Source organism: Aplidium turbinatum, chromosome 7, assembly GCF_918807975.1.
Source record: "Aplidium turbinatum chromosome 7, kaAplTurb1.1, whole genome shotgun sequence".
Lineage (NCBI taxonomy): Eukaryota > Metazoa > Chordata > Ascidiacea > Aplousobranchia > Polyclinidae > Aplidium > Aplidium turbinatum.
Window position 1 is genome coordinate 33,069,578 of NC_137478.1, and position 27,834 is coordinate 33,097,411.

Genomic DNA, 27,834 nt, shown 5'->3' on the forward strand with positions numbered 1-27,834 from the left:
TATTGTTTTCCTAATCAAAAACGAATTTTAACTTATATTGCTTTAACAAATTAATTATTAATAAAACTTATTTTCCGTCGATTTCAGGCAACCAGCAAATTACTTGGCAACTTCTATTGAACAACGTAGAATTGTAGATAATTCGAAATTTCCTTGCGGTTTCAAAGTGCAGAAAGTCAGGTTCTTAACCGATTAGGGTAACTCAACTCTCTTTAGTTCTTTGTTAGTTCTATGTTAACGTATTTCATTTTGTTTCTTTATCTTCTCATTGTTGTGCATCTTGAGTCATTTGAGCTGAAATCGAATAAAAATCTTTTCAGGATATCCCCTTTACGTTTGGTGTGTTTAGCAAACCACCCACGATTTGTTTTGAGTTAGTTTCAAACAGTGATGGAAATCTTGCTGCATATTTCTTCATCCTGTGATAGAAATGCTCACAGCGCTCGATTGCAAGTCGTCCAACTTGAGTCATGTCTTGCACAATTATCTGTTTTTTGCAAGTCTGTTGAAACAAGTAGAAGCTAACCAAATAGCGAAGATTTACTGGTGTCGTTGATTTGAAATATTTGTAGCTTCCAACTAATTATCGACAATTCCAACTATTATCGACAAAACTTCATGACAAAACTTCATGACTTCATGACGTAATCAATGCGAACTATTAAGCATCGAGATTTTGTAGCAGCATTTATTAAATCGTCAGAAACGTTATTATATACAAACTAAAAATGAGTGGGCCCCTTGTTGGCAGTACCTCTCCTCCGTCATGGATGTTAAAGGGACGGTTATCACTGGCCTGCGTTCAGGTAAACCATGGAGTCCGGTGTTGGTGGCACACCATGCTGCATTCAAAGTGTCTTTCATATAATCTTCTGCGCTGGGTTATATAACCAATAAATGATTGTATCAATTAAAGGGAAGCTGGTACAAAGATGCGTCTTAACTTTAATCGCTCGTTAAATTCTTCAGGTTGGATATGAAGTGCAAGTGGTGCTCTGATATGAAGTGCAAGTGGTTAGGTTCTGATATGAAGTGCAAGTAATTAAATTCTTCAGGTTGGATATGAAGTGCAAGTGGTTAAGCTCTTCAAGTTGGATTCTTCAAGTTTGTGTGGAGCAAGTGTTTAGGCTCTTTTGCCCGATAACGCGACAAGCCAGGTGTATAACGGCTCTCTGCAAATTCCAGCAAGTTGGGTACGGTCACTACACAAAAAGCTGACTTCTCACGTCGACTTGCTGAGGCGTTTGGCAGATACAGCTCGGGTGCAGGCGCTGACACCTTGGCTTTGGTTCAATCCATCGTTGCATATTAATGTACCGCACCTCCCTCATCGGCCGACCAATTAATGACTCATTCCGTTCTGTTGCTAGATGCCTGCGTCCAAAATTGATTGTAAAAAGATATCTTTTGTAGTGAGTGGCCGATGACCTTAGAGTATGGTGCAATGGAACAAAAAGTGAAATCGAAACTTAACTTGGCTGATGTCGAAATTTATATGTGTGATCCACTGCAACCTATGCTTTCGTTGTTCATACGCCTAGCAGAGAAGTTTGAAGTATAATTGGATTGTTGTCGACCCAGGTAGGCAACCGGCTTAACTTATTACCCGGACTATTTTTTATTAGTGAGAAATATAATTTTCATCGTTTATTGAAACACTTAATTTCATTTTAATCAGATCTCAGATGTACTAGGCTTAGTTGACATAGGTTGAACTTTTAATGTTGGCGGTATATCGAGAAGTTTTAAAATTTTTGTTTTGATTTTTCGTTCTTTGCTTAATTTTTTCTTTTAAGTTTGAAACAAATAGGAAATCCATGAGAATCTGTGAACATAAAAAGCGTCGTGAAGCGCAAAGTGTGTGGCCTTGCATATAAAGTGCTTAGTCAGCATATATAAACTATAGCCATCAGAGCCGTAAAATACAGGATAGCTGTATCGTATAATTTTAGATCAGTGTGGTCTAAGTCAAGTCTATTCCAAGCATGTTGAAGATGTGTTTGTCAGCTAATGATGATGTTGGCTTAAAGCAGTATTGTTAAAAACATAGTTATTTGAAACGTAATGTTGAAATAATTGTCAATGGACAAGACTTGGGCTACCGCTATGCTATAGCCTACAGCAAAATAACAGTTCAGTCAAACAGTTTAAACAACATCTGGCAACGCTTAAATTTAACACACCCTCCTTTTGGCAGATAGTTGGACAATAGATAATTAAAAACCACTGCACGTAATTCAAGGACGTCTACAATTTCCATCAAGTTGAAAATTCAATTCCCGCTCAAGACAATATAGATATGTACCACTGCTGATCCTAAACTAGGATAAATTCCAGTTTGGCGGCTTTCATTTTCGTTACATTATGGTATCATTGACTTTTCCAAATACCCACATCTCCATATGTCTTGTTATTATTTTGTTGATTGTGAAGGGAGATATAGTCTCTATAAAAAGTTTTGATTTCTTTAATTTCCAAATCTTCAAACTAGCAAGAAAATGAAAACAAAATATTGTTTCAACGTCTACTAACGTTGCAATTACATAAACAAAGAGCCTCTTTGTTCATGCTTGCGAGTTAAAAACTTTTTTTATCAAAACTATTTTATTTTTTCGATCGTTTTCCTGGTCACGGATTGCTCACGTGATCATTCGGTTATAAGCGGGAGCGGCTGAGCGCTTCTGCACAGTCGACAACTTGTACACCTGGATGCGAATCTTGGGAAGGTCAAACTAAAACTGTAAAGTTAAATTTTATTGCGCTGTTTCTAGTTCAATGGGTGAGAATTATTCAGAGCAACAATGTGTCGGTTGCGTAACCGAGTAGTGAAAGCCCTGGTGCGACGTACAATAGGATGCCGGTTCGACACCTCTCAAAAATATGCGATTGTGTTTTTGACAGGACACTTAAACGACGCATGCCTGAAAATTCCTTGCCTTCCATCCATTCAATCTAAATCTTCAACTCCCGGGCGTAAGCTTTAAATGAGACAAATATTGTGACTAACGTTGAAACAAGTTTGTAAAATTGGATGCTTAGCAAGGTCTCCAGAAAACATGTTCAATCAAACACTATAATTGTTTGATTTCTTTGTTTTGTGGTTACTGGAGCGGCATTATAATCACTTGCAATTGTGTTTTGTAGTATCAGCTACTAAGTTTTATTATTCTGATCTGTCGACTTTCACAAGTTAAAAAACATGTCTTTCTCAAACAATGCCGAACTAAATGCAGATGTTCCAAGTGAGGAAGTGGTGAATGAAGGTGAGTTTGATTTGGTAGTTGTTCTAACGCAGTGGTTCTCAACCTTTTTTCTTTTGTGGCCCATTTTTGTTTGCATAAAAGTTCTGTGGCCCATTCAGTTTTTATGTAAGAAAAAAATTAGAAATAAGGTTTATAAACAAAAAGCAGCAGAACATTGCCTTTGGAATGTTGCTGGAATCCTCCTGTTGAATCCAGGCGCTGATGCTTCACACTATCTTCTTTCCGTTAAAAAAAATCACATCTTCATCCTTGTAATTTGGATGAACTTTTCCAGGTGAAGTTTCAGTTTTGATGGCCTCAATGAAAGATGACTAAGAACTTTACAACATAATACACATTGTCCTTTTTCTTTTTTGTTATCAAAACTTGATGTAGGCTATATACATACTGAATGTAATTTTCATCAAACTTAAAGTATTGCCAATTCCTCCCCAAAATAATTCACAAAATAAAATGCTGCACGTACTAAAAAGCGAATCTGCAGAAGTTCAACAAGGCTACCGCTTATAAAGATGGCTTAACTGTAATCACGAACTAGTCTATTACATCATAAAGTGTTGTAAAAACTGAGTTGATGTAAACCTGTATTGCAATAATTAGAATGATGATTGCCACTTTGTAGCTAAAACAGCAGCATCATTCATTGTAACTAAACAAACACACAAGTGTAAAATTGACTATAGTGACAAAAATGAAACAAAATGTTTCAATAAATCTTTCAATTTTTTAAATATGTCTGTGGCCCACCTCAAAATACTCCTATGGCCCACTAGCGAGCCATGGCCAGGGTCGGATTTACCAATAGGCTAGGCAGGCTGAAGCCTAGGGCCTCAACGTCCAGGGGCCTCGAAATTCGGTTCCAAAGTTTGTAATTCTTTTAAAAATTTGACAAGTTTAAACCCTACCTAAAGTATATACCAGGTGCGGACAAAGTCCTTGGACTAAAATAAAATTTTAATTTACTATGTCCTTAAATAGATTTAGTAAGTGTTTGATAGTGCACATTTATAGTATCAAACCCTATCTTTCAGAATGTGTCATCAGTTTATCATAATTTAGCTTTATTTTTAAGTATGAGTGATAAACGTGCAGCTATCATTGAGCTTCATCGAACAGGCAAGACCAATTCAGAGATAATAAAGCTTTTTGAAGCACCGAAATCAACGGTTTATTACACTGTTAGCAGGTTTAAAGAACTGAACAGTGCCGAAGATCGCCCTCGAAGTGGGAGACCAAGAACTTCTCGTACCGTACTATTGTTTATGATAGCGGCTTGTCAAAATGTTGTGCAGTTTACGCAGCCAACAAAGTAGCCTAGATCCACAAAGAGGTGGGCAGTTCTAAAATCATTTTTGCAACCTCAATCAAAAGTGCCAAAGCATTTGTCAAATACTGGGTGGGATGCACATGCAAAAGCCACGGAATCTATTTTGGAAAGTTACAGTGCCATCACTAATGCTCTCAGTCATTTGCACTCCAATGTAAGTGAGATAGGTGATACCAGACTCCATGCTAACAACCTTTTGCAAAAAATGGAAAAATTGGAATTTGGGTTTATGTTGCATTTTTGGTCCAGAGTAGCCCACTAGGTCGTTTTCACAGGGTTAGCAAAGCCCTTCAGAAATCTGAATTGTTATTAAGTACTTGTGCCAAATTGTACAGTTCACTTGTAGATTTTCTAAGCGAAATTAGAGATGAGTTTGACGAGTTTGATCAGCAAGCAAAAGCAACCTTGCCGAATATTAACTACAGAGCTGTCACTAGGAGACAAAGAAATGCACCTGACGCTTTAAGTCAACTCTCTTCAAAGGAAAGGTTTAAAATAAATTCCTTTATCCTTATGCTCGACGCACTTGAAGCCAATTTAAGAAGAAGAGCTAATGTGTACAGTGACATTGCAGAAATGTTCCTCTTTCTTGCTAATCTGAAAGCAACTAAGGTAGAAATTGTACGAGGCGTAGAACTTTTAAAGGAAGCGAATCCGGAAGATGTTGACCCGAAACTTACTGATGAACTGCACATTTTCATTTGTACGTGAGACAAACGCAAAACCAAGGGCTTACCGGTACAGAAGAGCAATCTATTTCCTTGTCTCATAGAGACCTTTATGAAATTATGTGCAAGGAAAAAATTAACACTGCCTTTCCTGATGTGGAAGCAATATGAAGACTGTTTCTAAGCTTAATGGACACTAACTGCTCAGAAGAGAGATCTTTCTCAAGGCTCAAAAGCATCAAAAATAAACTGAGATCGACAATGTCTCAAGAAAGGTTGTCCGCACTGAGCATTCTGTGCATTGAGAGTGACAAACCTAAACAGATAAATTTTGATGAATTTTTGCATGATTTTGCTTTGACGAAAGCTGGAAAAACAATTTGGTAGCCTAGTCTTACTCTATTTGATGGCTGTAACTATTTCTTATGTCCTCGTAAATAAACTTTACAATTATGGTAACGGTTGTTTGATCAAAGAAATTAAAATTAAAAGCAAAACTGCCTTAACTAAATTTTTATTCTTTTGATTAAAAATTTGCACCCATGAATGTGGAAAATGAAAAGAACGAAGAGTTTAATACACTCATATTTTTAACATTAAGCAATGACATGTGATGTTGTTTAGAGAGAAATTCTGAGCTCAAAAATAGGAGGGGCCTCACAAATGGAATAGCCTAGGGCCTCTCATGATCTAAATCCGGCCTTGGCCATGGCCCACTGGTTGAGAACCGCTGTTCTAACATGTTGATAATTTTGATAGCATTGCTTTCTACGTGTTTTACGCATTTTAAAATATGTTGCTTCATTTTACTGTAAGAGAACAAAACTTACAACTGCCATGATCCGACATCAAGTCATGGACTAAATAGGGCAATATATGGTTTGACCCCAAAACATTGCAACAAAAGGTTTTTCAACTGATTTGATTAGTATTGGGTGTCAGTATTAACGTATTCAACATCTTAAGGGATCCAACTTCCGGAAAGTGGTTATTTTCAAGATGGCTTCCAAGATGGCCGCCAAACCATTAAAATAACAGTAAATTGACCATAACTCGGTCATCATATGCCCAAAACATGTAGTTTTAGTGTCTATATCTAGATTTTTATACCCTGTGAAGTCAATGAGACCATTCTCAGAATTATTGAATTATCTGATAACCTATAAATTCAACATGGTAATCCAAGATGGCCGCCAAACCAATAAAATAACAGTAAAATAACACTACAGTGAGGTGGACTCGATTCGCAATTGCAGTGTATCATTCATTTTCAGTAGGTTGTCCGGAGCAGCTTTCATGTCCGTCATGATTGGAACCATATGATTATTGTGTAAGACACAAAATCCTTAGACATAAACGATGCACCTCTATCCGAATGCACATAACCACGTTTACCAAACATTGCAAAAAGACTAGACATGCATGAGATTACAGTTTCAGTGTCTACTTTACTACAAGGAAAGACAAAAGGAAATCGAGAATACTCATCTACTACAGTTAGAATGTATTTGTTATTCGTAGCAGAAGGTAGCCTAAAGGACCTTTGAAATCGATGCTTAAGCGCTCTATAGGTTGCGTAGCTTTTATCAATAGAATTTCAATTGGCTTGTAGAACTTAGGTTTCAACTCAGCACAAATTTTACAAGAGGATGTCATTTTACGGATGTTATCAATAGAATAAGGCAAATTCTTTGTTTTAACATAATGATGCATGCGAGTTACTCCAAAGTGGCATAAGGCCGCATGAATTTCATACAACGAATTGTCCATCATAGTTGCACAATACACTCTAGATAAAGTGTCGGGAGCAGTATTATACTTCCCTACTCGATAAACGATTTCATAATCGTACTGTGATAGTTCCAGTCGCCATCTCAAAATTTTTGCGTTTTTTACCTTGCCGTGGTTGTTGCTGTTGTACATGAATGCCACCGATTTTTGATCTGTAACAAGTTTGAATCGGCGTCCCGCTAAAAAATGGCTTCATTTTCGAATGGCTTCGATAATTGCCGTCGCTTCTTTCTCTATGCTTGAGTGAACTTTTTCACTTTTGTTGAGTGTCCTGGAAAAAAATGCAACGGGTCGCCCGTTTTGATTTAAAGTGGCTGAAATGGCAATGTCAGATGCGTCAGTTTCTACTGTAAATGGGATTTCTTCATCTATCACCCCAAGCGATACTTGGGCCAATTCAGCTTTCAATGTCGCGAAAGAGTTTAGGGCTGCATCATTCAGAGGAAAGGTAGTGTTTCGAATTAGAGGCTGAATCTTATCAGAATAACGCGAAATCCATTGCGCATAATACGCAAATAAGCCGGCAATCCTCTGCTGTTGTTTACTACTTTCTGGAGGCGGGATTTTTAGTAGAGATTCCACTCTTTCGGGGTTAAGACTTAAAGTACCTTAAGAGATTTTATATCCAAGCAAGTCGATTGTATCTTCCGAATAAGTACTTTTTGCTTCATTGAAAGTTAGATTGCATTCTCGAGCTACTGCAAGAAATTTTGATAAATTTTGATCGTTCTCTTCTTGGGTTTTCCCGCAAATAGTAATATTGTCAAGATAAGGGTACGTACCTTTGCACTCGTAGTCTTTGATAATGTTGTCCATTATCCGTTGAAAACCAGGTACTGCATTCGTTAGACCAAACGGCGTTCTCTTCCATTGCCACAAGCTTCCATCGGCTTCGAAAGCAGTGTAATTTCGATCTTGCAGAGGAACTTCTACCTGGTGGTACGCACTTTTTAAATCTAGCGTTGTATAGATGCTGTTCCTAGCAACATTGTTCACTACGTCTGACATAAGAGGTAAAGGATACGCGTCCAAACAAGTGAATTTGTTTATGGCTTGGCTAAAATCGATGATCATACGCTTTTTGTGATTTTCTTGAGTGACCACAAAAGGTTGCCATGGCGAACGACTCGGCTCAATTAAACTTTCCTTATAAAGTCGCTGCACCTCTGAAGAGATAAAACTTCTATCGGCTTGAGAATATTTTCTAGGCTTTGTAGCAATCGGATGGCACTCCTTTCTTAAGTGTTTGAAAAGCTGTATTGAAGTTGACGTTTTAATAGCTTCTGATGCTCTAATCTGTAACATTGGCATAGGCCCTCCAAATTGAATATTCACGCTTTTGTGCTGTTTCATAAAAGTTTGTCCGATAATTAGGTCGGTGAGCAAATTTTTCAAAACAGTGACTCCTACATTATCATACTCTTGTCCAAAAAGCGCGACTTTTACATTACAGATTCCTAAACTTTGCGATGAACATCCTTTCACGGCTAAACCAATGCGGCATTCACTTTCTTCAAGATTTAGTTTTAGACGCTTTCCTAAACGGTCGCTCATGTGACAAAGGGTAGAGCCAGTGTCGATGAGAGCATTGGCTTGAACTCCGTTAACTGTAACAGGGACGTTGACCTTTGCGTGGGTGTCGAAAGATTCGGTTGTCATATTCATAATGACATCTCGTGGAGTAGAAGCAGATGAATAAATAGGTTTTCGATTTACCCTGGGAAGACGACAAACTTTTGAGAATGACCTTTTTTAGAACATTTGAAACAAATAACTTTACGAGCAGGGCAATATCTTCTACTATGTCGCCTATTTCCGCAATAGTTACACTTTTCAACCAACGCGGCGCTAACATCTGAGCTTTCTTCCTTATCTGAGGAATCTTCCATTTTAAAGGGAGGACGAGTTTCAAAAGCTGTTGCGCCACAATCAAGTGAAGACGGAGTCTGGCTCGCAGTCATTTCGAAATGATTGCAAAACATTTGGGCATCATCTAAGGATCGAACTTTATCAAAAGTTTGTTGTAGCGAAGCATTTTTGTCCTCTAGCAAGCGTTGTTTAATGTTATTTGACGAAATCCCAGCGATAAACGAGTCACGTATAGCTTCCTCTTTATGCGCAACTGCCGATACGGCCCGAAAGTCACAGGAGAGGCTCAATCGCTTTAAGGTCTGCATGTACTCGTCTAGTGATTCATCTGGCTTCTGCTTCCTAGTTTTTAAAACAAATCGAGAAAACATGGGGTTAGAAGTCTTGTTAAAAAGGCGCTGCAGTTGTTCGATAGCTTCATCGTAATTTGTTGCCTCACACACCAGTTCATATATTGAAGCGTCTATGTGATTTATAAACAAATTCAACTTGTCTTCAGCTGAAACTTCTCCGAGCTTCTCTACATAAATTGTAAAAGACTTGTACCAATGTACCCATTGTCGTTTAGCGTCTTTACTTTGCGGGTCCGCAGCTAAGAGTCTAAAGCGCAAGTCTTTTAGATCCATACTTTATTAGCGTAATAAAATTTAGCAAAACCATCTACAATTCTTCTATTAAAGAAGCTTATTACGCTAAAATGCAGCTAGGTTGTTCTGAAAACAGAAACTGCAAACTAAAATCAGACTGAGAATAAACACCAGTAAAAACGACAAAGGAACTTAAGGCAACGTAGTAACAAAGCAATCAGCAACAAAGCAATCAGTAACAACGTAAATTACAATGCAACTTAAAGCAATAACATGTCAATAGACACCAAAACTACATTTAGTCATATGATGACCGAGTTATGGTCAGTTTACTGTTATTTTATTGGTTTGGCGGCCATCTTGGATTGCCATATTGAATTTATAGGCTATCAGATAATTCAACAATTCTGAGAATGGTCTCATTGACTTCACAGGGTATAAAAATCTAGATATAGACACTAAAACTACATGTTTTCGTCATATGATGACCGAGTTATGGTCAATTTACTGTTATTTTAATGGTTTGGCGGCCATCTTGGAAGCCATCTTGAAAATAACCACTTTCCGGAAGTTGGATGCCTTAAGATGTTGAATATGTTAATACTGACACCCAATACTAATTAAATCAGTTGAAAAACCTTTTGTTGCAATTTTTTGAGGTAAGGGTACCATATGTCATAAATTGTCCTACCTAGACGTCTTCTTACGTTAAATCCAAGTCTCACATGTTAATTGTCAAGACAATATTTGTCGGCAGCAGTGGCCGAGTGGTTAGCGCGTTGGGCTCGCAGTCGAGAGCCTGCATGTTCGACTCCAGCCACCCGCACTTGCTGTTGTTTCTCTGGGCAAGAAACTTTACGATAATTGCCTCTATCCAGTGATCGATTTCGAATAATGGGTAGTACCAAATTTAAGTCATAAGTAGAGTAGACAACCGGAAACAGACATTGCAGTCGGCTGCAGCGTGGGTCAGGTGTACGTCGGAAGGCGTACACCGATGCATAGCGCTCAAGTCCGCTTTCCCGCAATGCAGGATAAAGATAATAAAACAAACAAACAAATATTTAATAAGTTTTCTTACAGGACAAGCTCAGCAACAACTGACTTACCAGGACAACCGACAGTTTTCTACAACTGTCCATCACCATGCTGATAAAGCAGTGGTCCAGGTTGATCAGCGGCAGTATCATCATCATCAACATGTTGACCAACGAGTGGTCAAACAGGTTGACAAGAGGCAGTTTCATACAACGATGATCTACAATTTGCCGGAGCAAAGTTGTGTTCCATCTAGAGATGAAGGTTTGTACTGTTTATATTTGATTGAAATAGTTTCCATAATTATGGTAAAATAATTGCTCGGTTGTTAAAACATCAGTGCATTGAGCTTAATGCTGATAGACATAGAGAGTTTGCAAACAGTTGTTATGGTGCCAAATTTTAATTGAAATATTGTATCAGTAGTGTTAATTGTCAATGAATCTTGCTTCATCATCAACTGTAGCCATGCCAAGCTATGCAAACAAATCAGCTTCATACTTTTAATCTTCGTAACAACGAAATCTCAAAAGATACAGCAAATTGTTATAACAATTAGCAAAATATATCGTTGATTATATTGCGAGACTGGAATGACACAAAAACATTATAAAGTCACTTGTTCGTTGCAATAAGAATGTAGTTATTTTAAAAGTAACATTTTAAAAAAAGGTATATTTTAAAGTAACATTACTTCTTTTTGTATTTTGTTCATGTAATAAAAAAAAATCATTTAATAAAATAAAAACAAAAAAACAATATCAACAAAAATATTGATCAGGGTTTTGTGGCTATGTTTAAATGGATGAATTTCAAACATTTTGATTACAGGATAAACATTACACGAAGAGTTTTATTTTAATAATTTATCATTTTTTTCCAAACATAATTTAGTTTCCACATTGGGCTGTTTAAAACAATTTTTTTGTTTGAAACAAAATTTGTCACAAAGAAATGTAATTTGAAGCGAATCGAAATCATGACAAATATTTCGCATCGAAAAGAAATGTTTCGAAAGTTTGTAACGAATTTTTTTCTGAAAATTTCAAAAATATTTCTAAACTTAATTTTTTTCTAAAATAAAAAACATAAACGCGTAAACTGTTCAATCAGTTTATCTCATAAAGTCTTCATAACTTCAATGTTATGACATGTATGACGTCACAATAATTTGTTTTAACTTTCAAAAGTGCTAAATTATGAGCCAATTGCGTGAGTGACGTTTGTTGCGTGAGTGATTGTTTTGTTTGTTCTTTCATTTTAAGTTGTAATTTCTACAGATCATGTTATTGCAACACGTTATTAACACCAAAAGTTATTGTTGTTGTATCCAGGTTTATAACTAGTTAATGTGCTAGTTGTTCAAAACTTTTAAAAGTCTTGGCTTAGGATTTGTTTGCTCATGAGACAACCAACAATAACATTTTAACTAAAAACGTCTGGCAGCACTTTTGCATAACGCACCCTACTCTGAGCGAGTATTTTTGCAATCTATACTTCTAGAAATCCTTGATATTATTGGTTCGTTCTAAGAGTGCAATACGTGTACATTCCATCATTTTACGATGCCCATCGGTGGGGTATAGCTAGTAGCCTATGGAACTTTTGAAAACGATGGAACAAGATCACTTCGACAACTGCATTTTTGTTTTTATTTTTGGTGTGAATTCCACTTTGAAATTTTTTTGCGTGTCATCTCGTTTCGAATGGATAACGAAGCATAACGGTTTAACGAAACGAAACCTTTTGCTAACAAAATTATTTCGAAACGAAAACAAAAACAAGATATTATGGAATTTCGCTTTTCAAGGAAACAAAATATTTGGTTTCGAACAGCCATGTTTCGAAACTTGGTGATTTTGTTAAAATTGATAAAATTTATTTAAGCTTACATTTAAAAAAATCCTTCACAAAAGCTTTTAATATTGTATTGACAATATATAAAACGTATGACTTGTGGAAGAAATGAGACGTTTAATCAAAATCTTCACTGTAATTAGCTTTGTGTGTTTGGACTCTTTATCAAACGTTTATTTCACCTTGTTGAACAATAAGTCACTCAAAGTCTAATCAAGCAAAGTTGCCAGCAAAACCAGTCGCCATGTAATTGCACAAATAATTTTGTCAAACAATTTCTATTTCTGCTGTTTAGATTCAAAACAAGGATTAAAAAAACTTCAAAAAGCAATTTCCAAACAACATCATCCCAAATATGACGTTGATCTCTCCAACTTTAAAGTTTCTTCAGAGGGTTTTCCAGAAATTTATCCTGAAATGGTTCAAATTGATTTTTACCAAGGAAGGTCCATCCCTTATGATGACAAGTACAATCCCAAAAGTCAAGGAATTAAGCTGACCTCCTCTGACCAAGCAGTAACAATCGATCGATTAGTTTCTGATATTCGAAAGAACAGTTTTGTGTCGGTTATTGGATATCCTGGGTCAGGAAAAACAACCCTATCAAAACGCCTGGCACGACGACTTTCTCAAAATGAAAATGTTCTCGTCCTAAGAAAGCTTTTTATGGACATGAATGACTGCAACGAACAATTATCATTGAAAGAGTTTCTACTGGGAGATTGTAACTACAACTTAAGCAACCAAGAACAGAAGTCTATTTTTGAATGGATCACAGCCAATCCGGAAAACTGCTTCATTATTTTGGATGGATTTGATCAAGTGAATTGGAACCTGGAAGAAAAAGTAAAAAAATCCAACTACAATACTCCACTTCAATACTGGGAACTTGTTTCGAATCTTTGTTTGGGAAAATTTCTTGAAAATTGTCACACGATATTCACTTCTCGACCACACGCCATGCTTAGTATTCCAAAAAGATGCCGACCCAAACGCACTTACTTCATTCGTGATCTGACTTCTGACAACATGAAAATATTATTCGACGCTTTAGTCAACGACAAACAACAATGTAAGATTCTTTGGAACAATCTTACAGTAAAAACTCCACATTTAACATCAATGTCTCACAACCCTCTGATGCTGCAACTCTACGTGAGAGCATCTCTTGGATCGTCACAAATGGATGATATGTCCACGATGACCAGGATATTTCACACTGTATTGTTAAATCTTAAAACCTCTACACACGCCGTTTCCACATCTGATGATATTGTCATCAGACTTTCCAAAATCGCGTATGAAGCAACGGAAAAAGGAACCGTATTAATCACAACAGACGATCTTATAAAAGAAAGTCTGACCAGTCACGTAGTTCAAGATCTTGTCGTCGCTCTAATGGGAGCAAACAGAGAATATGCACTCCTAGAAGGGCAGCAACGGTTATATTTTAGTCACCAGACCTTCCAAGAGTACTTTAGTGCTTTATACATCTGTCGTGAAATGTCATTATCTGATTTCAAATTATTCGTTCAAAATAACTTACTGGAGGATCACTGGTCTGTTGTTGTCCAATTTACGGCCGGACTCCTTTTGGATCCGATCATGAACAAAGGTAAGTTTGTGTTTTATCTACAGACTATTCATCATAAAACTTACAACAAATTATATTATTGCGTTTCCTTTCATTATAATAAATCGAGACATGATTTATCAACTTAATGGGAAAAAATCATTGCAATAATTTATCCTCCTTAAGCAAATTTTAATTGAACGATAAAACTTGAGTCTTGATGTCATTTTATATAATAATTATTTCACCAACAACTAAACTTTTTTTTAAATCTATAGATCTATCGAGCTCTGCAGTTAACAAACTTCCTGCAATGGAATCTACGTCATCACTGACACAAACGTCATCTCAACCAACAACTTCGTCTTCACAAACCGCTTCAAGTAGGAATACCAGATTGATATTTTGCGATTATATTGTGACAAGGAACAATATGTGTTTGCTTGTTTCCTTCAAGTAAAATTACTTTTGGGAACCACTGGGCTAAGGAATCGTCGGCATGTGCCCACAATCTTTATTTCCCAACGGGTCAACCATGCAGCTGCTTCAATGCAGCGTACTTGATAGTGGAGGATGGTTTGTATGTGAGCACTAACATTAGGGTTACGTTGTTATGACATTTCTGTTGCCCTGTTGTTGGTAGGTATTATTTTCGCTAGATGGTCAATAATTAAAATAAACAGTACCAAAACAGAGACAAGTTAATGACACGTAGCCTAGCTACTGAACATTAAAAGTTTTCGCAACTACAGAGCAGCGACAGCGCAACGTGTGTCGATTGTACGTGGTATGCAAAATCACAAATTGTATTAGCTCTGATCCAGGTCAAGCACGTTTGTTCAACAACTCACAAATGGGAACAGCTACTTCCTCTTTATTTCTATTTACTTTAATACTGAAAGGGTCAAGCGTGTGAGCATACTTTACTGTGTGTGCATTCATTAGTAAAGAAAACGTTCTGGAAATATGTTTTTTATTTTTAATGTGTTGGATTTTTTGGATTGTGCGCCTGAGCAATGCATTTTAAAGCAGCTCTGTATATTTTATTTTGAAAAGAAAAAAGTATAAACTACGCCATAGAAGTTCTGACTTAGTTGGTGCTGACTTTTAAAAGCACATCAAACAGCGGTTGAATGGCTAGAGCAGGGGTCACCAAACTTTTTTCTCTGAGGGCCGGATTGCTGCGAGATTAACAGCTGCGGGCTGGATGCAAATTGAAAAAAGATATAGCCTACAACTATTTAGAACCTCCATTGACTTAAATTGAGGACAATAAATAACAAAGTCAGCGGTGGAATAGCAAAGTTGTGATGAAAATCGAAAGGTTGCTGGAAAAGTTATCCCCTGCTGTGATAGGGCATCATGACAGGGCATGACAGGGCATCATGCTCCTGAAATAACATTACATCTTTCCGAATTTGGCCTAGGCTATCCCCATTTGTGGTGGCCTAATGATAAAAGCAGAATCATTAGCAGGTTGCGTGTTGCTCAACAGCAACGTCAGTCCTTTACAAAAAGTTTAGTAACTTTTTTCCTTAACAGTTGTAGTCGTCGTCGTCGTCGTCGTCTGAGCTTCTGGGGCCGAGGGTCTATCCTTTTACCACCCCAGATTCACGATGTTTCCGGACTACACTGGAAGGCTGCTAGAGAGCAGCCAGTCTTTAGTTTCATCATCCATGACGCGCAGACCTTCCACTCCGTTAGGTGGCTTGAAGTGCAGTTGTAGTGCAGCTGTTATTTCCGCAGCACGTGGCGGCCGAATGAAATTAGTTCGCGTGCCGGTTCCAGCCCACGGGCCTTAGTTTGGTGACCCCTGGGCTAAAGCAGTGGGTCTTAAACTTTTGCCTTGTCGGCACCACCTTGAAATTACCAACCAGTTCTCGCACCCCTCTTAGGATTGGTTCAAAAGCAATAGTCGCCTACACTTCGAAATTTTTGTTGAAACCTGTTAAACAACTTTGCTTCATAGGTCATAGCAAATCTTGAATATTCAGCATCCCCGCACCGCCTAGACACAGGTTTCGCACCCCTTGGTGGTGCGTGCACGCCTGGTTAAGAACCCCTGAACTAGAGTGTTTTTAATTTTTATGTATGTTGAGATTATAGTTGTCTCATGGCGGCACAATACTGTGCTACGACACACTGAGGGACTCAACAATTCTAGCTCGTTTTTCAGATGTGCCCCAAGATTCCTTGTATCAAAAATCTCAGCAACTGAGCAGGCCATCCACTTCTTCAAATCAACCGCAATCATCTTCCAAGGATGTTTCATCTGCCTTTCAAAAGTCAAAGCCTCAAAAGTTAATGAGCAGATTGAAATATTTCACAAAAAAAATATTTCCAAGTAAGAAATGAATTATATGATTTTATGTTTAAAATAAACAGCATTCAAAACATTTATCACGTAACAATAGAAGATAAATGCTTTTTCAAACCTTACAATTTTTTGTGCTGTTATTGATGATTACCGGGCCAAAAATAATTTCAAATATTCGACTTTTAAGTTTATCTCAAATTTAATTAAAATAACAAACTTTACGTCCAGGCCTCGTTTTATCGCAATAAACATGACAATAAATTAACATTGTGATTAACATTTATCGCTATTTGTTTTTTTGCAGAATCATCTGGAAGAACTGCTAAATTTTCACCACAATTACAGCCATTTTCCCTTCCTGGACCAAGTAAGATTGAACTACACAGACAATTAAAGCTTTGTTAATCCTTTTCAACTGTTTGCATCTTTACACTTAGATCAGTTTGCTCAACTCGAGTTTCTCGATCGGGCCATGTACGACTCCCGCAAGCAACTATCTGCCGCTCCGTGACATTTGCTAAATGTTCTGTAAATGTTTGTTTATATATTTCATAAAATGTTGTTTAAATTATGAGCTAGGCCAACACAAAATTTGCGAGGCCAAGCAACTGCATGTAAATTTAAGGCAAACAAGAATAATAAGATAATTTGTTACTTTGGCCTTGTACAAATGTACAGTATGAACTGAGTTTGGACTCAAACGTTAGCAATGATTTGTTAGCAGACTTTATTGATGTAGAGTATACAAAGATCACATGACACAAGCACAACCAAGTTAACCATCGTTTCCTTTCAAGGTTTAAAACCGTCGTTCTATTTCAAGTAAAATATAAGCAAGACTGCTTTACATTTGTGCGTTGAGCTAGAATTTTAACAACTTTGTAAAGTAATCATTAAGTAACTTTAAAATGTATATTTTAGCGATTGCAAACCTGTTTGCATTTTTATAGGCTCTTCAAGCTCTTCAATCATCCAGATACCTTCAGAAGAATCCGTTACTTTACTGCGCCACAAACCTTCCCAGCAAACCCGACTATCTTCACCAGGTAAAGTATAGGATGCTTTACATTTGTGCGTTAAATTAGGACTTTAACAACACTACATAAAGTAACTTAAAACACAAGCTACTTTATCACAATCCAATCACAATCCAAACTTTGAAAATTTGGGGGGCCATGGCCCCTTTCGCCCCCCCCCCCCCCCTGGCTACGCCTATGCTGTCTGTAACAACACTGCATAAAGTAACTTAAAACACAAGCTACTTTATTTCTGCACTTCGAACGTTGAAAAGTTCATTTGCCCACCAAGATTATTTGTTTAATTAAGATAAAACGACAAGCCAGAGTGGAATAAAGTTGTAACCGCATTTCCACAATTTTTTTTAGACGTTATCTCGCAAACATTTTGGCAAAACCCAGATCTGTACCGCTCGTCAAAATTTACAACAAATTACAAGCTAAAAATTTCAGTAAATAAATTATTTTCAGAGCTTACAGTGATTTGCTGTATGTCTGCAAAAGTGATGATGGCAAGCCGTACTTTTTATGAGAATGTGATTTTTATTTTTTCAGGTGAAAAGTTGCAAAAGCAGAAAGTATTTATTTCAGAGCTATATAAGAAAACTCGGGAAGTTTCAAGTAAGCAAATATTTTTACCTGGTCAACACAGTTTTTTATGCTAAAATGTTTCACCAGTTTCAGGGTAGCCTATATTCAAGGCACTGAAACTCTATATTGCATTACCTTTTGAGTGATTTTATTTTTAAAAAGTGTTCAAACTTCAAGTTAAAAACAACAAAAAACTGTAAAATTATCAAGTGAATAGAATCAGCCAGATTCGGAAACAAAAGTTAAAACAACAAATATTAGATACAAGTATAAACACAGTAAGCATGAAAGCAAAATAAGTAGGGCCAGATACAGGCAGGGCCAGATTTATCAATAGGCAGAGTAGGCAGTTGCCTAGGGCGGCAAATTATTGGGAGCGGCAAAATATACGAATATACAGGGTGGTCCACAAAAATGTGACACATTTCGTTTGTTCATAATTTCTACAAATCTGAAGATTTTTCAAAATCGTTTCAGCCGGAGATGGTTCATAGCTATAAGTTGTTGCCCTCAAAAGCACTTTTGAAAAAACGAACCGGTTTCTGAGTTATTTCAATATTTGATAATATGTTCGATCCATGCTCCTCGCTGCTGAATCATCGCTGTCACTCTCACATTGAAATTGTCGATTACTCTCCCTAACATGTCCCTTGGAATTCTTCTAATTTCTCTTATAATGTTTTCCTTCAATCTGTCAATGGAATCAGGATTGTCCTGGTAGACTCTATCCTTCAGATATCCCCAGATGAAGTAGTCAGGAGGGTTAAGATCAGGTGAATATGGCGGCCAGGGGTTGTTGGTCCTCCTTGAAATCAATCGATCCCCAGGAAAGTAACTTACTGATGCAGATACTCAAGGGTACGATTGGAACAATGCGATGGGGCAGCGTCTTGCTGGAATACAGCTGTATTCAAGTCGGTCCCCCTTCTCCTCCTTACTGCTGGAATGAATTGTCGTCTGAGCAATTTGATGTAACGTTCAGTGTTAACAGTCACCTGGCATCCCTCGTCGTCCTAAAAAAAGTAGGGACCAAAAATGCCATTACGTCCTATTGCACTCCAAACAGTGACTTTTGTTACACTCAAGGGTGCTTGCACATGCGCAATTGCGCATGAGGCTGTGCTTCTGCCCAAAATCTCATATTTTGTTTGTTCACATGGCCACTCAAATGGAAGTGGGCCTCGTCGCTAAAGAGAAGCACATCCAAAAGACCGGGATTGTTCTCAATCCGTTCACTGATTTGCTGACCAAATTCAAATCGTTCATCCTTGTTGGCTTGACTTTGAGTCTGAAGAAGCTGAATTTTGTATGGGAAAAGTTGCAAGTCAGCATGAATAATTCTATTGACAGAAGATCTTGAAATCCCCACTTCTTGAGAAAGTCTTCTGGTGGATTTCCGTAGAGACTTCTCCACACGAGTTCGAACATCGTGAACTTTTTCGGGGGTTCTTGCGGTGGAAGGTGGACCACTATGGTTCTTATTGTTGTTAGTCACACTGCCAGTGTCTCTGAACTTCTCCAACAAGCGTTTGATAGTATTCCGAGACGGTGTTTTTCTTCCAGGAAGGTCATGACGAAAATGTCTCTGAGTCAAGATTACAGATTTTGTCGAAAAGTAATGTTCAATGATTTTTGTCCGCTCAGCCACTGAAAATTGATATCCCGGTTCCATACTGCTACACATAAAACTTATAGCTGCACTCTGTAACTAACCTGAAAATCAAGAGGTAGAATTAATTTTTATGGAAATGACAGATAAACAAAATATGTCACATTTTTGTGGACCACCCTGGTATTACATTGATAACACTGTACGTGAATATAATAATTCACAACAGATATATTCAGATATATAGCAATTAATTAACTGCAGACAGTGCACACCGGTGTTAAACTGTTTTATTCGCATCAACAGCGCACGGGTACAAAGGATTGACACGGCGAGAGAGCACAAACAAACATAGCCAGGTCGAAGACTTCTCGAAAACCAGCCTGCCACACCCCGCGGCGGCGGGGAGTGGCGTGATTTAGGGGTGACGATGCACCCGGAGGGGTAAGTCCACCAGCTTAGGTCGCGGGGCTAGGCTGGGGAATCGAGGTACCTGTGGAGGGAGAGTGTGGATCGAAAACGTTACATGACCCGTCCGCAAATTTAGAATGGCGGAGCGGGCCAGGGAGACAGGCTCTTTCTGCATTGCCCAGAAAGATGCCCTGCGACGGGCCGGGCGACCCGTCGCGTGTGGACGCTGGAACCGGCAGTAATTGACCGCCGGGCGGCGCCCACGTCTCCTTCACGCGACCTCGGCGCAGGTACTTGACTCTTATATCCGGTCTGCCAGTAGGCAGAGCGGATAAAATTGGAGTCTACCACGAGGAAGAGAGTCAATTATTTAAGGATAATTTGGCTCTCGTGGCAGACGAAATTCAAGTAAAAATGTGGAGCAGAGGCTCGATTAATCAATAGAAACAAAAAATATAGGTGGGAATGTAATACATATTCACTGGAGAAAAGTAAGCTTTGATTCGGCGAGCACGGATGTGCACTGGCCAGACATTGAGGCAAGTTCGCCCAGCTGGGTCGGGGAGGCTAGCGATCGAAACCAGAGGCACTGATAGGCTACATTACCAGGAAAAAATAGAAAATTGGGGTGGAAATTTTGAGGCTGCATCTTGTTGATCAGGGGATCGTGTTGATCAATGCGTTGAAGGCAGAGCGAGGTTGATCCGAGCGGGCAAGAACAGCGTTACAAGGCGAAGGCAGCGTAAGATACTTCGAAACAATTGATTGATTAATACATAGAGATATAGTGATGATTGAAGTTACTTAATTGTTGTTAAACCAGTCTCGATTCACAATGTACATGAGACATTTTATTCCTTTCCTTTGTTCATTTTTGAATGCTTGGGTTTGATGAGACTGGAGCATTATAAAAAAGATGACACTGGTTTATAGACATAAGTTGATAATATAAGGTGATGAATTTTAAGACAATTGATATAAGGTTATGACGTCTAAACGGTTTGCTGTCTTGCGCGCTCGGATACTTACTGCAACGTTTCTGTTATTGGGGAATAAGTTTCTGATCGCTGAAGTCGTCTTTTCTATGACGTAGCCCCTCCACAAATGAGCCCGGCGTTCCAAGCTTTCCAGACGCGGATGGATCCTTTGATTGAGAGGGAAGCCACTTTTCTAGCCACCTCTGCTACCCCACGAGTAGAAACGCCCAAGGCCGTCAGAGCTCGAGAGCTCGTCGGGGCATAACTCCCGAGGGAGCCTACGACGAACGGAAGTGACAGGACGTCCCTGCAAGGGCGCTTCCTGTCTTCCAATATGTTTACACATAACTCGCCGTACTTGTCGTGTTTCCTGTCGGCGGCTTTTCGAAGAGAATCCGCGCCGTTGTCGAACGGACATGTGATGTCACATACGACCGTGACACCGTCAGGGCGTTGCAAGACGATGTCAGGACGCAGATCGGCACCGCCCGTTTCCACGTGCTGTGGAACCGTACTATCTATGGAAAGCCCGGGTTGCCATTCGGCAGGCACGTGCCCCACGATTTCCCTCAATACTAAACTGTGTCGTTCCGTGACGGCAGTCATCACGGTAGGGCATTGATTCAATATGTGGGGGAGAGTCTCTTCCGCTTTCCCACACGCACGACACATGGCAGGTAGGTAACGGCGGCCATGACTTGGTTTTGATTCAAGTGGCATTAGATTCAATCTATCTTTGTACGCAAATACTCGGTCCGCGTGATCCAGGAGCTCCGGGCGCGGGTCCAGGAATTTGAAAATCCGGACAGGCAGTGGGCACTGACCGTCTTGCCTTGGTCAGGTTTGGATTCCCACTGTCTCCTCCACCACAAGTCATTGTGTTGATGGAGGGTCGGCACCACTTTTTTCCTTATAGGAGGGGTGATTGTGGAGCTCCCCGCGGCCAACTCAAGGCCGCCATCCGGGCGGGCGGACCATCGTACGTTCAGGCGACGGGTGGCCGCCGGGACACGTCCCCACAGGCTCTCGCCTGTAGGGCACGGTCTAGAACGGGCGCCGTCAGGAGGGGGGTCACTATTCAGATAACTGGCCAGGTGGTCAGTCGTGGGATCTGGAGTGCCGAACCTCAGACAGGCATGACGCCTAAGCTTCCAGAGAGCGACGGCAGAGACAATGCTGTCAAGTGACGTCAGCATCTTAAAAGCATGAGCTAGCGAAAGCGTGTCACTTTCGCGACACAAGCTCGTGATTCCCAAACCTCCCAATACAGGCTTACAGTAAAAGAACGCGCTGCAGGCCCACTTGGGAAGACGCCACGCCACCTTCAAACACCGCAAAACCAGTCGGTCAAGCTTCAGAAGCTCATACTGTCTAAAGCGCCGCACTCGCAGATGGTATGACGCGGACGGGAGAATGATGGAAGTGAGTGCCAGAAGTTTCTGGCTTGGGGTAAGAAAGGATTTCATCAATAAAGAAATATGCTACTCCAGAGTGGAGATGAAGGGTTGGGTTAGGGATGCGTCCGAGGCGTAACCGGTTCGAGCGCCGAGGTATTTACTTGTCTCGCCTTTGGGGATGACTCGAATTTCCTCCCCGGCAAGGGAGAAAGGTTTCGGGTCGACCTGCAGACGGGACGCCGATACTTTCCCATAGGAAAGGGTGCCACACTTGCGTGGGTTGAACCGTAGCCCGGACCAGGAAAAGAAGGGCTCAGTAGCAGATAGAAGAGAGATCATCTGCTCGCGATCGGAAGAAAGGAGACAGATGTCGTCCGCATAAGCCATACAACGCACTTTGATGTCGTCTTCTTTGGCAGGAAGGTTGTAGCCGCAATCCGTTTTGTCACGGACGCCCCTGAGGAGCACCTCGATGACCAAATTGAATAGCAGCCCAGACAACGGGCAGCCCTGACGGACTCCCCGCCCCACAGGGATACGGTCGGTTTCACCATTGCCGCAGCGGACGGTGCAGGTGTTGTCGACGTATATGTCGGAGATGCACTCAATAAGGTCTGTGGGGGCGTCGAAATGACGCAGGACCTCGGCTATGCATTCGTGCCGGACACTGCCAAAGGCGTTTCGAATGTCCAGAAACGCAACTGACACAGGCCTTTTGCGTGCCTGTGCATTCGAGAGGATGGTGTCGAGCATGAACACATGCTCATAGACGCCCTCTGTGGGCACGAATCCCTTTTGCTCTCGGCTGATAACATTCCCCTCCACCGCTCATCGCTGCAGGCGCCGGGCCAATACGGCGGCGTAGATTTTATAAATGTTTCGGCAGATGGAGATGGGCCGCCAGTTGCTGACGTCGTGCAGGTCACCCTCAGGGTCTTTACATATGAGTGTGATCCTGCTGGTTCTCCACTGGTCCGGTACACGACGGTTGATCCGGCAGGTCTCGAAAAGGCTGGCCAAGAGTCCGCCTCTTGGGTCCAGGGTCTTCCAGCACCGTAGGACAATCCGTCAGAACCAGGGGCGGAACCGACATCAAGCGACTGGAGGACCGCATCCACCTCCCGGGCCGTAATGGGACCTTCACCGTCATCGACGGGAAAGAGGTTTACATTATCATGCTCGTAACGGTGGGAGTTCATCCATTCGGGCATCTGCGAGCAACTCCCAGCTTCAGGAGCGGTCATGTCGCGTCGAAATCTCTCCTCAATTTCTTGAGGTGGGATTTCGCAACGATGGTCACTGTTTTTGCCTTCAACGATCCGGCGGACCGTTCCCTTCGCGTCCCGCGAGAAGGCGGCTCGCAACCCTACGCCATTACGATATCGGGCTCCGTTTCCACGCGAACCCCCGCCGCCCGACCGAGGAGAAGCCCCACTCGAACGAAGGCGAGCCGCGCGAGCCCGGGCGCCACGATTGAAGCGTGGTTTGCGAGGACGTGTCCTCTTGGGCGGCGAAGTGCCAGCGGTCCACTCTTCCAATTCAATGCAGAACTGGTCGAAATTTATGCCACCCGCTAAAGTAAGGTTCACTAAACTGCAAAGAGCCCGCCTGGAGCTCTTCGTCTTACTTTCCCTGACCGGTTCAACAGGGTCTTGGATGGATCGTTGAGTGTTGGGTGTGATAGACATCCCTGGGTAGTCTGTGTGAGTCCGGGGTCATTGGTGGCTTGGTTGCATGCCATGGTGTCGCTTCGGGGTCGAGTCAAGGTTTGGGAAGAGATAGTTGAATGGAATTCATCGTGGGTGGTTTGGGTAGGTGGGGTAAAGGGTTGGGCTTCGGCAGACAGCTTCGAGGTACAAGATTGTATAGGACAGATGGAAACAGGATTAAAAGATAAGGAGGGGTGAGATGGGTAGTGTTGGAAAGACTTGGAAGAAGAGGTCTGCATACCTCCATGACATTTTCCCATTTGTGGTACCTAAACAGTAACCAAAAATGGTACTACTGCCAACCTTGCCAAAGTGCTCAAACTGCAAGCAGTAAGCTTTGCGCAATGCATAGCAAGGTGCCTCCAGTAAAGTGCTCAATCGGCATAAGTCAAGAGCGTCCATAACTGCAGACAGTGCACACCGTTTCGACCTCCCGGTCTCATCAGTGCACTAGGTACACTGGAATAATTAATATGTTATCACATCACACACATTTATAAACAGTGCGGCAAGTCATGTAAGGTAAGTCATCGCCCCTAGAGTGCTTCACGCTTGATTGGTTTTCAACAATATGTGCTGCTTATCGCTTCTTTTAGTTATCTGTCTCGCTTAGTATGGAGGACAAGGCTTTGTCTGCAATGGCGTAGCTTGAGAATGTGCCGGAATGTGCCGCCGGGGCGGATTCAGAGTTCAAATTCAGAGTCAAACTCAGTTCAAATTCAGGATTCAGAGTCAAATGGCGGCATTGAGGACAAATGAGAACAAGTGCCTGTGTTGTATCGAAAAATCGAAAATCACCATCGAAAAATTTTTTTTGGGGGGCGGCACTGTTCTCATCTGCCTAGGCCAGCACTTAGGCTAAATCCGGCCCTGGCTGCAAGTATAAACACAGTAAGCATAAAAGCACAATAAGTAAGCTATACAAGAAAAATGGAAAAGTATGGTCACGGTTCAGGCAACAAAAGTCAATTTATTTAGCAAGCAAAACCTTGAAGTTGAAATGGTCTTGACAAGATAGCCTAACTATTTTTCAAGATTTTAGTCTACACCTTCGCTAAAGCCATTCCGTCGATTATGGAGTGGCAACCAGAGGTGATCGGAGTCTGGATTTTCAGGCTTCACATCCTGTTGTTTGCGGAAAATTTGTACATTACAAAGTCATTGTCTGTTTCTCCCAAAAAAACATTATTTTTACTTAATACAGTAGGCTACTAAACTTTGCCTTCTCACCCGCTCCGGTTTTCAGACGAAAATTCGCTCTCCGGCTCCAGTTGAAAACAGCCGGACTCCGCATTTTTATACTCCGGAATTCCGGCTCCTGCTCATCTCTGGTTGTAACCCATCGACTATATCCCTTCAGTTTTTTTCATGATTATGGACAGTACTCTGCTCTAGTGAGCAATGCCTACAGCCCTTCTAAGGGCTATAGCCTACCAGAACTAAGAAAACGTTAATGTTTTTTTTTTGGAAATATGAAATTCAACATTTATGACACCAATTTTCAAAGAAATGGTTTAATTCAATGTAATTTCAATAAATTATCTAAACAGTGAATTTTCTGGCACAAATTATTACTTGAAATTGGGGGTAAATACTATTTTTTTTTTGGGCAACTCTACGCAGAAATCCCGCGTAAAGCTGAAGACGACGGTAGCCACTTTAACAAGTCGAAATTCTGCCACTGAAATTGACTAGAATGAAACCACCAACCAATCATAAGCTACGGTTTAAGTGACGTAAAAAATGGCGAAAAGAAGATCATAAAGCAAATTAAGTGATGGATTTTTTGTAAGCTGGTTGGCTTTGGGGATAGGGTTAGGGCTAGAAAGTAGTCATTTCATTGACGCGTGTTCGATTCTCACCACTGCTATTGCTCTTTTTCTTCTGTAATTACCAAATAATGTTCAAAACAAGCATTAACTCTCTGGATGGGTACTAGAAGGGTCACAATTGGACGGTAGCCTCTTATAACACGTTCTAATTGGTTGGCGGTTGCATTGTAGTCAATTTCAGTGGCAGAATTTCGACTTGTTAAAGTGGCTACCGAAGACGACAGTTTGTGATGGTTGTTGACAGAGTTGCCAACCTTGCAGTTTATGAGCATGCTCAAACTTTCTTTTTTTAAGTATACGCGTATTTTTTGCAACTTACAAAATGTTTGTAATTTTCAATTTATTTTTAATAAAACGTAAAATTATTGTGCGATATTTTTCCAACTGGTTTATTTTACAACTTTATTTTATTGTTTGACGCTTTGATTTAATTGGCAACTTTGCACAAATATTCCCGCCCAAACCTGCAGGCGACAGCCATCTTGTTTTCAGTCGTTGAAGAGAAAGGATCAGTTTTGATTCAGTTGCAGCAAGAAAAAGTTGGTTTCAGTTTTCAATTCTGTCATCATTCTGCTTGGTTCATCAGACAAATGTTTTAAAGTTTGTTTCTGTTCGTGTCTTCTGAGTTTGAAGAAAGCATCAGCTTGGATTGAGCTGCAGCAAGAAATGACTGATTGGAAAGTTTTCAAGATCAACTTGTGAAGTTGCTTTGAAGATTTATCGAAAAAGAAATCAAAGTTTATATTACTTTGCAAGCTCTGGTTAGTTCAATGTTTTAACAAAGGTTTAGTTTCCACCTACAAAGCTAGCCTAAGTATTTTGTCCTAATTTGATGAAACTTCGAAGCCGTTGAAGACAAAACTTGTGATTTTGTGACCAACTAACAAAAGTCTACTCAGGCTATTTTCAAATTAAAACTTTGACTCAAACCTGAAAGTTTTGTTCAAAATAATTTGTTTATATTTTTGTTTTGAGATATAAATGTTTTGTTTTTTAGTAGCTTAAACAACTTGTGTTCAATGTTTAATTATTTTATGGTTAGAACCAAACTGTGGTTTTAGACAACAACCTGGTTAGTCGAGCTAATATTGATTGATATTATTCCTGCATTGTTAGATCACTATGATGATCGCTCCATCATCGCCATCACAAAGATTTTGAGGGAAGGCAACGACTTGGACGTGACAGTCACAGCAGGAAGTCATTTTGATGGAGGGAGGATAAGCATGAAATCCTCCGATACTCAGAATGACATCCATGCTGTGACGTCATTCATCAAGTCGATGCCGACGCGACTTGGAAAGCTTGATCTGGACGCATGCAGAATGAATTCCAACCGATTCCTTCCATGGAAGGAGGCGATCAAATCGATGCGTGGATCAGTGAGTCATGTTTAACTTTTATAACCAACACATTGATTCATGGTCAGACGTTGATTCAACGTCGCATTACGTTGTTTTAACGTCTCAGTTTCAACAAGTTTCACAAAGTAAGTTCCAGTTTCCAACTTTAATCATTTTCTAACAATTCTTGTAAACATAAAATAAATAAACAACAAGTCACAACATAAATAAATTGTTTATGTTTAATTGTTGCGTCATAATTAATTTGTGTTTAGATTGTTGGGATGAGTCTCCAAAACAACGGCCTATCTGTTGATGACGTCATGGAGGTGTTGCACAAAGTTGAGGAGGAAGTTTTGATGCGGGATTCCCTCGATCGTGGAGATGGGTGGATGTGGGGGAGAGATCCGAACAAGAAGGAAAGATCCAAGCTACAAGAAGCATTGGATCGGAAGGACAATAAAGTGAGAGTTGTTTACGTTGTATCAACGTTATAACAATTAATTGTGTCAACATTAAATCAACGTCAATTATCCGCTTTGTCTTTTACAGAAGTTGAAGATCGTGGTTGACGTGCTCGATCGTTTCCTCACCCACAAGGATCGTTGATGTTTTTATTTATTTGTTGATGTTTACAATAAAATTATGTCATCCAGTGA

At 40.1% G+C, this 27,834-nt stretch overlaps 1 protein-coding gene across 1 annotated transcript; it reads left to right on the plus strand.

Annotated features, from left to right (window-relative positions):
* The first annotated feature begins 3,142 nt into the window (after positions 1-3,142).
* Positions 3,143-27,834, plus strand: LOC145773952 (uncharacterized). The gene is made up of 11 exons (XM_082585077.1): positions 3,143-3,263; positions 10,589-10,807; positions 12,696-14,015; positions 14,252-14,356; positions 16,150-16,317; positions 16,595-16,657; positions 17,241-17,336; positions 17,862-17,927; positions 26,949-27,214; positions 27,451-27,639; positions 27,728-27,834. Exons 1-11 carry the CDS (start codon positions 3,200-3,202, stop codon positions 27,782-27,784), a joined length of 2,613 nt encoding a protein of 870 aa, XP_082441203.1. The 5' UTR covers positions 3,143-3,199; the 3' UTR covers positions 27,785-27,834.